The sequence below is a fragment of the Sesamum indicum genome, linkage group LG1 (genome assembly GCF_000512975.1).
Source record: "Sesamum indicum cultivar Zhongzhi No. 13 linkage group LG1, S_indicum_v1.0, whole genome shotgun sequence".
Classification (NCBI taxonomy): Eukaryota; Viridiplantae; Streptophyta; class Magnoliopsida; order Lamiales; family Pedaliaceae; genus Sesamum; species Sesamum indicum.
In genome coordinates, this window is record NC_026145.1 from 9,512,478 (window position 1) to 9,525,415 (window position 12,938).

The 12,938-nt window shown below is 36.6% G+C and overlaps 2 protein-coding genes across 4 annotated transcripts; one reads left to right on the forward strand and one right to left on the reverse strand.

The window, feature by feature from the left end:
* On the reverse strand, positions 4,825-5,346 carry LOC105161997. Its single transcript, XM_011079900.1, has one exon. It carries the CDS (start codon positions 5,344-5,346, stop codon positions 4,825-4,827), a length of 522 nt encoding a protein of 173 aa, XP_011078202.1.
* On the forward strand, positions 9,368-12,397 carry LOC105162009 (wall-associated receptor kinase-like 10). Of its 3 annotated transcripts, none has more exons than XM_020693632.1 (3): positions 9,368-9,493; positions 9,578-9,655; positions 9,947-12,397. In XM_020693632.1, the coding sequence occupies exon 3, from the start codon at positions 9,990-9,992 to the stop codon at positions 12,183-12,185; it is 2,196 nt and encodes a 731-aa protein (XP_020549291.1). In that variant the 5' UTR covers positions 9,368-9,493; positions 9,578-9,655; positions 9,947-9,989; the 3' UTR covers positions 12,186-12,397. The 3 variants fall into 3 exon arrangements, with proteins under 3 accessions (XP_020549291.1, XP_020549288.1, XP_011078212.1); XM_020693629.1 differs by having other exon boundaries at positions 9,369-9,493; positions 9,937-12,397; XM_011079910.2 differs by having other exon boundaries at positions 9,376-9,655; positions 9,937-12,397.

The following is a 12,938-nucleotide window of genomic DNA, read 5'->3' on the forward strand; positions in this document are numbered from 1 at the left end:
TGGGGGGGGGGGGGGGTGAGTGTTGACGTGTATTGTATAAATGCAGTATAAGATGAACGTGAATATTGTAATATAGAAAATATAGTTAGATTTCAATTAATTAAATTGGTAGTATACGTATGGGTTTGTGAGCAATGGGCATGCTTGGAGCATTAAATTTTAGATTTTGACTTGTTAATTTGAAGGTTAGCCATATATTTAGAGGTTGAAATCGTTAGAATTAATTTATGTGTACGAAGAATGGTGTTACGTTATTATTTTGTAATATGATTGACTTTCAAATGAAATCATTTTGTAATTACTATAGTTGACATATGCTGTTGATATATATATGTATACATATATCGTTGTGTCAATGAATACGAGAATATATAATCATGAATAAGGACAAATCTACTTAAAATTTGATTTGGTATTTGGTATATTTGTTGAGTTACGATGGAGTTTAATATATAACATATAATTGTAGGGTAAATTTCAACGACTTTCTCTAAGGTATGGCATAATTACGAATATCCCTCATTGTTTAAAAAATTATCAATACTCCCATTTAGTCCAATCCATTAGTTTTTCATCTATTTTTTGTGCTGACCTGGCCAAAATACCCTTATAAATTGAAAATTATAATTTTATTTATTCTTTAAATTTCTTTATGGACTTAATAGATAATTTTTTTATAATTTTTAAAATTTTTTCGACTCCAATTGATTTTTTTGTATAAATTTTAATTTTTTAAATAAAATAAAAAATACAATAAGAGCAAAATTGATAATTTTATACATCCATTTAAAAATTATATAATTTTATCAAATATCAGGGAGGTATCTGAAATTTTTCAAAAAATAAGAATTTTTGTAATTATAATAAATTTCAGGGGAGAATGTTGTAATTTACCCTATATTATTATATCAGGGAGGTATCTAAAATTTTTCAAAAAAGAAAATTTTTTGTAATTATAACAAATTTCAGGAGACAACGTTGTAATTGTAATTTACCCTGTATTGTATTGCCAATATTTCATTACAATGAATGATAAATTAATTCCAGGTTTTGTAATGAAGCCGGTGAACTCTACTCAGAGTTAACCATATGCATATACATATAACAGGTATTACTACTCAGAAGGTAGGATGTAAGCACACAATCTTGATTGAAAATGTGTAAACTTTGTGTCACAGATACAAACACACACGCACAAGAAGGGAAGGAGGGGGGTGGGGGTTAAATTTAGATAGAGAGAGAACAAGACTACAAATTCTTGTAGATGAACAATACTTAAGTATAAGAAAGCCATAGTATTCAATCCATATATTTTGTATTTTAGTTATAAATGATGATATATAACTACCTTATACCATTGTTATTTTTTTGTTTGTTCATGCGTCTCTCTGTGTGTCTATATGTATATATATGTGTGTGTGTTAAGAGGCGAGCTTCTTGTGAATCACCTCGGTAGAGGTAGTTTCAACTTTAGTCCGCTTCCTAGTTATGCCGGAAAACTGGTTCGAGTGTATCTCCGTTGTGGTGGTGGTGCTGGTGTTTTCGCTTTTCGACGAAACTTGGCCCTCCAAAGGGTGCTCCGTCGTGGTGCTTCTGAAATCTACTCGGGGTCTCTCTTCCTGGATCCAGATGTCTTTGACTGCGTGGATGAGTTGAGGTAATTAAAGAGATGTTCCCCTGCACATATTCATCAAATAGAGCTTCATGCTCGACGACTGGGCTTAGGAGGTTGGCACCAGAATGGTTGGGGTTTCGATGAGAGCTGCTTCCACCACCATGGGAACTGGAAGCCATAACGATCGATGAGATTAATAGCTGAATTATTACTATTATTCTTTTATGAGGTTGAAGCCTTTTTTGTGGGATGGGAGTTGAAGTTGGGGGGTGAAGGGCCCAATCTATAGAGATAAAGAGAGCTGAACGGAAGTTGGTGGGCAAAAAAATAAAATAAAAATAATAATAATTATATTTAGTACCTTTAAACTTTATTTTCGTCTAACAAATAAATCATTTTGTAAAAGAATCATGGTCCAAATCCACATTGGCCAAGCCCATTCCTCTTGGATGGTTGGACCTTCTAGAACCCTTGCTATTTTGCCCAGTCTAAAATTGCTTGGGCCTATTCCTGACCCAATCCATCTGTCCGTCCTTAGTGAAAAATGCAAGGAACAAAAGGACGAGGATCTACTCCAAGTGGATGTCTTCTAAGAATAAGCCCTGTGTCGAAGCAGGCATCCCTCTAAAAAAAAAACTTCACCAAGGGGGCATCCCTCTGAGAAAATAAGCCCTCCTCCTAAGCAGGCATCCTTCATGGAATAAGCCTTGCGCCTAAGCAGGCATCCCCCTCAGTGAATAAATCTTTACATACCTGCTTCCCTCAATGATTATTTTTTATTGAATAATTTTGGAGAATTATTTTACCCCATTCAATGTGTTAACATATGTTTGCTTGTAAGGATTTTACGAGAAAGACATCCATTTCATTAAAAGCCATGTCTTCCACATGGGCACAAAAACCCTGTTCTCCACACAGGCACCCTAGCCTTCTTTGGGTAGGCACTTAGGATCTTTTTTGGAGGACTCATAAGCTCTGTCTCGTGTAGGCACCTAAGCCCTCCTCTGCAGAGGTATCTAAGCCATGCTTCCAGCGGACACCTTATTCTTCCTCCAGTGAGGTTCCTAGTCTTGCTCCAGAAAGGGCCCCCTCTCAAATAAGCCCTCCTCCTAGGAGGCACAATAACTTTGTTTCATGCAATATCTATTTGTACTATATACATCTATTTCTATTTAACATTCCCTTGTAGAAAAATAAAGCCCTACACTGAAGTAGGCACAACCCGTTAACCCCTCCTTCAGACGAGACATGGACTTCTACTCTAAGAATTTGGAGGCATCCTTCCTCCTTAGAGTAGGGGGCTTGAATGATGGGTAGGGCCCAAATATGATTAACCCAAGAAAGAGGCATGTTTTCTCAAGATTAGCCCAAGAAGGAGGCTCGCTAGGCTCGACCCAAGGAGGAGCCCCCAACCCAGAGTGCGTCGATGAAGCCTGCAAGTTTAGCCTAAGAAGGAGGCCCAATACGAAGGCTTACTGCATCTTTCCATGGCTAGCCCGAAAGGAGGAAGGCACCCTTAAGGGGTTGGACTCTTCAGCCTAAGAAGACTCCCCCACCAAGTAGGAGTCTGCATGAAGAAGGAGTCTCCCTTTATCCGAAAACTTGATGCTTAAGGAACGGATAAGGAAGAACCTTATCCCCTCCTGAATCCCGCCTTTCTTGCTGGGCATGCGAATCCCCCTCACCGAAACTCTTGGCACAGAGGGATTCCTCCTCTATAAATAGGGGAGGTACCCCTCAATAGACAACCCCTTCTTTCACACCTGAGAACCTCCCTTACTGATACTATGTTCCTTTAATTTCGTACTTTTACATATGAAATTATCACTTTTATCATAATTTTTCGTCATGATTTATTTTTATATTCATCTATTCTTAAATTTAAAATTAACTTAAGCATCGTAGTGCTAACGTTTTGTTTTGCAGGTCCTTTTTGTCAAGAGCTTTAACTCAATTAGGCCAAACCCAATATCGAGATCCAAAAACTTTGGATCAATGCTAAAATCACATGCATATTATGATTTTGTACCCTTCTAAATATTCAGTGGTCTGACCTGGTCCATCTTGTGGCCCAAGTCATGCATGGAGTCAAAGATCTAATAAAATTTAAATTCAAATTGAATTTAGTTGAATTTAAATTAATTATATGATAATTGATCAATATAATATATTATTATGTAATTAGTGTATAATTAAAAAAGATATCAATTATATGAAAAATATAATAATTTAGTTCAAGTAAATTTGATTTGGATAAAAAGAAATTGGTAGTGTAAAATCTTAATTAATTTATTGTAATTTGAACATGCATATGACAAATTCCTTTACATATAAAAAACTTCTCTTGGTGTTGAAAATTATTCCACCTCAGGAACGTAAATAATTCAAACCTAATTCAACACCTCATTTTCAAATTTTTGCTAATTATTATTAGACTTGAAAAATTATATTTCAATTCAGTTTCATTATCAATCTGAGCAAACTCAAGAAAATTTTAATTGGATCAAACGTAAATCAAATCGAACAATTTGATATTTTTTAAGTATATTTTATTATTCTTGCATTAATCAAACTACAAAAAATGAGTTTCACTAAACTATGAATAATTATGTCTTAAAAGTCGTAGTATATCAATATTATTAATTACGGTCAAACAAAAAAATCAATGCGAGAACTTCAATTTTTACTATATAATATTTTACCATGACTCTTTGCTATCGCTAAAATATTTGCTATGGTTTTAACTATGACTGATTTTTTGGCATTACCTGCAGAAATAACGCTTATAGCCATTGTGTAGTCATAGTTAATTTGTGTACAATTCATTATAATTTTTTTTCGTTTAACTATATTAATAATTAACTTAGCAAAAAATTACATTTTTCTAATACTAGTGACAAATTGATCTTATCAAACTAAGTTTGAAAGCTTATTGAAAAATTAAAATCAAATAAATTTTTATTGATGAATTTAATTGAGTCCAACAATTTAATATATTTTTTTAGCCTAATTCCACTTCATTAATCAAGTCTTGTTTGCGGTCATAATTAAAAGTACTGTTCTCAAAACCAAGTATATCTATATACAGGAAAAGAATTTTTTTTCCAAAAAATGATATGCATAAACACCTAAGTCAGAAAAATAAAAATTAGAAAAGAAATATAAAAAAATTGAAAATTTTAATTGTAAAATCAAAATTATTTTTTCATTCATCTTACAAAGACTGGTTCTTCAGTAATTGTATCCAACACTGGTTTCCTTGACCTGCATCCCCCTACCCTATACTTATATTCCGGCGCCACGCCTTCCACTATCAATCTCGGCCGTCCATTCTCACTCCCTTCACCTTCCTCCTCCTTCCTTGTCCCCGTCGCCTCCGGCGATACTTTCACTGTGTTCACGCATGATATCCGCTTCGGGGCGGAGTTAGCGGACATCAGGAAAACCGCCACGTCAGCTGCCGTGACGATCGAATTAACTCTCCTCATAGGAAACATGACATAGAGGTTTCCGAACTCCAAGTCCTCGTCCGCCGACAGCGGAGAGAACCGCCGGCCGATGTTCAATGATCTCGAGTTCACGACGAAATATGTAGGAGACTCGAGCATCAGCTCCGCCGCCTTGACGGGCTGCCGGAACTGCCGGATTTCGCCGCCCGGAAGAATAACCCTGGCTGTTCTCGGACTCCTCAACCTGGGAGCCACGAATGTACAAGAAACGTAATTCCCCATCTGATTTGAAGATTCTGAGAATGTTTTGTGGTGTAAGTGTGGAAATGATTTGAGGTTTTTTGGTAGTTTAAATAAAGGCAGTTAGGCAGACAAACATTACACTGAATAAAAGAGTACAAGAATGGGCAATCGGAACGCGTGTGGGGTCAAATGATAGTGATTTTTGTTTCCGTGGGCTGTTGATAATGCTAGAGCATTTGTTCTATCAGCAGACGAAATACTACTGCAAATGACAATAGTGTCCTCGGAAGAAATTGTTCTTTGTTTCATCTTTTGTGAATATTTTGCTCAACATTTTCTTCTATTGTGCTCATGATGACAATGAGTTGCATACAAAGATTCTTACCTTATAATATATTTTCAACAGCAAATGGTAAAAACAATACTATATGAGACTGTGGAACTCACGTTACACTGATGTGTATGATTTTTATTTTAGTGCAGGATAGTGTGTTTTAATTAAAAGAATGTATTTCTCTGCCGTTTTGTGTGGTTAGATACAAATTTAATTAATAAATCAAATGTGTAAATTTTATCTATTTTAAATTAACGGATTAAATTATGTAAATAAAAATAATATATTATATATAATTAAATTTGAATATATATATTGATGCATGCGATTTTAACACGGGTTCAAAGTTCTTGGATCTTGATGGTGGACCTGAGCAATTGAGTGAAAGCTCTTGAGAAAAAGGATCTGCAAAATAAAGGGCTAACACTCTGATGCTTAAATTAGTCCCGGATTCAAATGCAGATAAAAATAGAGATGAATTATAACGAGAAATTATGATTAAAATAAAAATTTCGTATGCACAATCGCAAAATTGTGGTATGAGGAGAGCAAAAATAAGAGTTCGAAAGCCTTTTTTAGCAAGGGGGTTTGTTGAGGGTACTTCTTGTATTTATAGAAGAAGAGTTGTACTACAGCAAGAGTCCAAAGAGGTCTATCTAGTGAGAAAAATCTGAATCTCCGGTGAAAAAAAAACAGAATATTGGGGATAAGGCTTCTCCGTATCCATTTAAGCAATAAACTCCCAAAAAAAAGGGGGGCTCCTTCCTCATGAGGCCTCCTATCTGGTGAGAAGTCCCCTCAGCTGCAGTTCATCTCCCTGTGGGCATCTTCCTCCTTCTGGCTTGGCATAGAGGGCCCTAGGATTGGGCTTCCTCACTGGCGCAGCTACAACAAAACAGGCTCCTCTATTGGAATTTGGTGCGGGGGGGGGGGGGGTCTTTTGGGTTAAGCCAAATGGACCTTTTTTCTGGCACGCCAAGATTTTTTTTATATACTTGTGGGAATCGTGTGCGACAATGACTAGTATATATATGCAATTGCATTATGAGGTTGAAAAAGATATTTTCATTTGAAATATTTTTGGTGCACGATTTGTGATTTATCAAGAGAACCCTTATTTGCTACATGATTTGGAATCCTAGCAATAAATAATGAGTACAACAATAGTAATAATATGAAAAATATGCCATCTTTGCCTTTGCTTTAAGCTTGCATGGTTTGACTGAAGGGTAATAGGGTCATAGAACATGAATTTGTTCTTAGCGACTCGGAAAATGCTCTGGCACTATTAGTACTTTGGTACCCGTGTTCTTCATATAATGGAAAAGGACATTGGCAGACAGTTATGCAGTGTTTTTCGTTGTCCGGTTTGACGGGGCTCACGCGGCCTCCATACTCTCAAGTGCGGGGAAGCTGGAAATTTCTGCATCACGGGCAATGTCGGCGTTGCCGATTCTTGATTTAATACTAATATTATATAACTAATTAAGGTTTTAATTAAAAGAGTATCTGGCTAAATTTTTTAAAAATATTTTATAAACTTCTATATCTTATAAGATGTTTTAATAGCTTATAAGATTTTAGATTTCATTTTAAAAATTAGCTTTCAAAGTGTTTGGTAAAATAAAATGTCAGAGTTTTTGGCATAATAAGGCCTTTAATCGGTAAATGATTAACATAGACATGTATACCATTATAATCAAATAAGTTGTTATTTCTTGACATATTTTTAAAAAAAAATTTAAAGCGCTTTTATAAATAGTACACATTAGTTTAATTCCAAATAAAAATTTAATAGATAATTATTTTATAATAAAAAAATTGATGAATTGTTACCAAACTTTTGAATAAAAATAAATATGCATTTGTGCTAGTAAAAAAATAATATAGATATATAATAAATATTTTCTTTATTAATGCAATAATTATTGCTAGTCGGATATGATGTGCGGCCCAAAGAAATTCGGCCAATGGAAAAAAATCCTCAAAAAATCCAATAGAATCCATGGCATTAGAAGGAGACGAGACGTTCAAGGTCTTCCCCATTAGGCCCACAGCCTGTACGAGGAGAAGGGCCCAAGCTACTCACAAATCTGACGCAAATTCATGGCCAATGATGACGGTCAGATTGAGGCCTGCACCCAGTCTTCCACCCATGGCGTCTACAAAGATTGCCACGCATGACATTTAGCCAATATGAAAGACATGTGTCGAGGGAGGTCCTCTCACAGCCCTAGACTTTTGGAGCAGAAGGAATCCTTGTTGACCAAGGTGTTCTCAACAACGAAGAATCTCCCTCAACTTGAAAATGTACTTCACTAAACTAGATTAGGTGAAGATAAGATCGGATTATGGCTTATCTTAACAACTTTCATGTACTCATCTCGAGATTTAAGAAAACGTGCAGAATCATGTCGAAAGGGGGACACCTCCTATAAATACAGGTTTTGTTCCAAGCGAGGGACACCTTCCAAACGCTGGAATATTGTTGTCACACTTTTTCTTTGCACCCTGATTACACTTTTAACACGATTTCTTTCAAGCAACTAATCACCATACCACGATTTCTAATTATAATTTATTTCTTGCAATTATTTTTTATAAAGTCTGATACTAACTTGAGCGATGAAATGTTAATGTGTTGTTTTGTAGGTTTCGTTTCTCAAGTTCTTTTATCTCTTAACCAAAGCCCAAAACAAAGGTCCAAACTTGTTTGATCCGTACTATCTCTACACGCCATCTGTGGGAAACACAAAGCAAAAGACGTGAGTAACAATGGAGACTCCTAGCAATGTCGCAAACAAGCAGAAGGCAGTGGAGGCTCCTAACAACACCCAGGCTTTGGCAGGGATGTCCCCAAACCCCGTTGATACTACATTATTGCTAGCACCTGTGGCACCAAACCACTCCTAAGATCTGATGAGACCCCCCCCCCCCCAATGCAACACCTCTTCTGATTCCTCATCAGGAGAATTATCGCTAACCCTTTTGTGAGCCATCCAACAAATAGTCTCGGTAGCTATTTGAGAGCAGATGGCAGCGTTGATACCTGCTAGCATAATTACCCAATCTGATGGGGATGCCCCCAAAGAAGACGGTGAAGGCGACACCCCCCTTCTAGCACCACCAGTCATAGGAGGACGAGGACATGTCCCGACAGCCCATTAGGAGGTCCCTTCACTGATACAAATGCTGTTATTGAACTGATACAGAACGCTATTGTGCCTAGTTGTGAGATAATAAATTTTGACTTAAGTGTTTGAATCAATTCAATTACAATAGGAAAATAAGAATTTATTATGGCTATTCTAATAAATTTCAAAATTGGATGCTTGGTTGTGAAATTAATTTTATGCGATTAATCATTAACATAACCATTGTGTAATACATTCCTTTGAGTCCGGAATTCTTCTCTATTGATTTCTTATAGTAATTTATTTATGCTTTCTATTTAATCTCTGCTAATTCGTAGTTAATCTCAATCCAAATTCCCCTTGCTAGTTCTTTAGGATTTCGACCTGATTTCACTATTGTTAAAATTGAAGAATCAACAATTAATTTTGACGAATTCAACAACAGGCCGATCTCTCATTATAATAAAGGTCCACAGACCAAACTGTCACAATATGTCTGCTGCATTCTTCACTCTCGCACTGTTCAATGCAAGAAAAGTAAAAGAGAAGTCCAGCACGGCTAAAGTGATATATAATACTGAAACTTCAATAGTCGATATCAAAGACACTGAGGATGAAGATCATTTTGAACAGTTACATGAACTATGAATGTGTAAAAGACTTTGTTTCTTTTTCCAGAAATACACCGCTACTTTTCCTGGATGTTCTTTTTTCCATGGTGCGACTAATCAACCTCAATCTTCAATTTAATATCCATTGTTAATATTCAAAATTCATTAACTCTCCTGTTTCAATCTATCAGTGATAGCCTCCATTTTATGCTCGAATATCTGTATCCGTATTCGTATAGCAGGAACAGGGCTTATTAATTCAGAAACGGGTAAGTCAGCAATTTGTCTTAATGATGGGAAAAGTCTGGGTTATGCTTTCATACTTGATCTCAAAAGACTGGTTCTTTTTGGTTAGTAGACTTTAATGGATGTTCTATTTATCTAATCCGTTATATCTTGAGATTCTTGAAATGTGGTGGCATGATGAAGCAAAAACTTAGCTAATGGCAGTCGTTATGTTTAAGTTGAACTTCTATACTATGTTTTCTCTTACTTTGGATAACTTGCAAATGAGTTCGCTTGACAAATGGAAATCTTAACGGCTTTGAAGGGTTGTTCAGAGTGTTCGTAGGTTGATTTGTCAACCGGTTTGCCAAGAACGAGATGAGGCTGCCCTTGATACTCCGTCTTGTTTCCACCCTTTGCCTAGCGACGACTGCTGCTCTAGAGGCATCCTTGGCGAAGCCTGGATGTCAAGAAACTTGTGGAAATGTCACCATTCCTTATCCTTTTGGAATTGGTTCTCAATGTTATGCAAATTCGTCATTTGCAGTGATCTGCGACAATTCAACCAATCCAGCAAGGCTGTACTTGAGCAGCATCCAGTTGGAAATACTAAATATTTCCCTGGTCGACGGTATAGTAAGAATTGTGCAGCCTGTTTCCCCTTTGAATTGCTCTGCTGAAATGAGAAGACAATCGTCGGGGAAAGCACTTCTTGGAAGTCCTTTTACCATCTCAGCAGTTCACAATTCAGTGATTGTTTTAGGCTGCAGAAATACAGTCTGGTTGCTAGCCAATGAGACGACAATAGTTGGTGGATGCACGGCTATTTGTAGTGAGAATTCAACAGACATAAGATGCAATGGTGTGAGCTGCTGCCAGATTACAATCCCACGAGGGCTTCAAGAACTTCAATTTACTTACCGAAGCAATGAATTTAGCAACAATTCGACATTCTGTGGCTATGCTTTCGTTGCTGAGCAGAAATGGTTCCTAGAAGATTACAGAAGATATAATGGCCTTCGGGCCAATTTTTTAGATCCATTTGACCAAGAATTCAGAAATGCAAGTATGGTACTCGAGTGGGAACTCAACAACGTGGAGCTTTCCCTTCATAGTAGTTGCGAATATCGTGGTACTACCCCTCCATCTTCACGTGATGAGTTTGATGCATTAACCAGACTGTGCTACTGTGACAATGGGTTTGAAGGAAATCCCTATCTACCTGACGGATGCCAAGACATTGATGAGTGTAGCAGCAATTCGACACTCAATCCCTGTCCTTATGGGATTAATTGTGTCAACAGAGTAGGGTATTACGAGTGCCAGGAGCAGAAATCTAGGATGAAACTAGCGTTTATCATTGTTGGTTGTGGCCTTGGTGGACTAGTTTTGCTCCTGGGGGCATGGAGGTCCACCAAAGTTATTAGAAATAGAATCAAGACTCATCAAAAACGCAAGTTTTTTAAGCGAAATGGAGGTTTATTATTGGAACAGGAGTTGTCTTCAACTGATATTAATGGCATAGAGAAAACCAAGTTGTTTACTTCCAAAGAGCTGGCACAAGCTACCGATCATTATAATGAGGATCGTATAGTTGGGCGCGGCGGCCAAGGTACTGTTTACAAAGGCATGTTAGCAGATGGAAGAATTGTGGCAGTCAAGAAGTCCAAAAGGGTAGATGAAGATGATCTTGAGTTCTTCATTAATGAGGTTGTTATTCTATCACAGATAAACCATAGAAATGTCGTAAAGTTACTTGGATGTTGTCTGGAGACTGAAGTTCCTCTTCTCGTCTACGAGTTCATCCCAAATGGCACACTTTTCCATCACATCCATGAACCAAATGAGGACTTCCTTTTGTCTTGGGAAATGCGTGTGCAAATTGCCAGAGAAGTAGCTGGAGCACTTTCTTACTTGCACTCTGCTGCATCAACACCGATCTATCATCGGGATATCAAGTCAACTAACATACTCTTGGACCATAAATATCGTGCCAAAGTTTCAGATTTCGGGACATCACGGTCAGTTGCCATTGATCAAACTCACTTGACCACAAGAGTATTAGGCACCTTTGGATACTTGGATCCAGAGTACTTCCAGTCGAGCCAGTTCACAGAAAAGAGCGACGTCTACAGTTTTGGGGTCGTTATGGTTGAGCTTTTAACTGGGGAGAAAGCAATTTCATCAGTTAGAGCCGAAGTGGGAAAAAGTTTGGCCACACATTTCTTGCATTCAATGGAGGAAGATCATTTATTCAATATTCTTGATCCGAGCATTCTCAAAGAGGACAGGAGGGAAGAAGTTGTGGCTATTGCTGAACTTGCTAGAAGATGTCTGCATTTGAATGGCAAGAAAAGGCCAACAATGAAGGAAGTTGCAGTGGAGTTGGAAGGAATTCAACAGCTGAAAGAAGGGTCAGTAGTTCTGCAGAATCATGATGTTATCAGAGAATGCCATTCAATTGAGTTTGCTGAGCCTCTTGACTTCTCTTCCATCTCAAGTAGTATGCGTTTTGACACCATTACCATTACTGCATGCTCAGCCAACGACGACAGTCGAACATTAGTTGCTTGATGACCCGGGAAAAAGATCTCATTTCTTTAGTCTACATCCATTATATTGCTGGAATATGATATACGCATTTCATCTTTGTACTACGTTGTCATAGTTTTCTTTGCATGTTTGTATAAAGTACATATGAGACTATTTGCTTCAGTTTACATATTCTGAAGACCCCATTCTTGATGAGAATCAAAGTAATAACATGAAATGTATTGGAGGGCCAATGATACAAATTGGAATAACTTAGAATTTATATGGCTGTTGAACTAACACGGCTTGTTTGGAAAAAATTGGAAAATAGTTTAATATAATTTACCTCCACGTGATATTGCAAATGAGAAAATTACCTCCTTATAAGAAAACAATAACAACTTTTCCCCTTATGTTTTTTAAAGTAAAGCAATTTACCTCCCTATCTAAGGAGATAAATTGCTTCACTTGACATAAAATTAGAAACCAGTGAGTTAAGTAAGAAAGAAAAAGGAAACTATAATAAGAAAAAATGATGGCAATAGTATATAAAAATGTGAAAAGTACAAAATTATAAACAAAGTACAGTAAAACCTCTATAAATTAATACTCTATAAATTAATAAACTCTCTAAAATAATAAAATCATCCGGTCCCGACTTGGGCCTTTGTAAAAAATCATCAAATTCGATAAGATAATAAAATAATAATTTTTCGGAAAATTCCTTTATAAATATTAGGTCCCATTAAAACTCTAAATTAATAATTCATAAATATTACAATTATAAATATTATG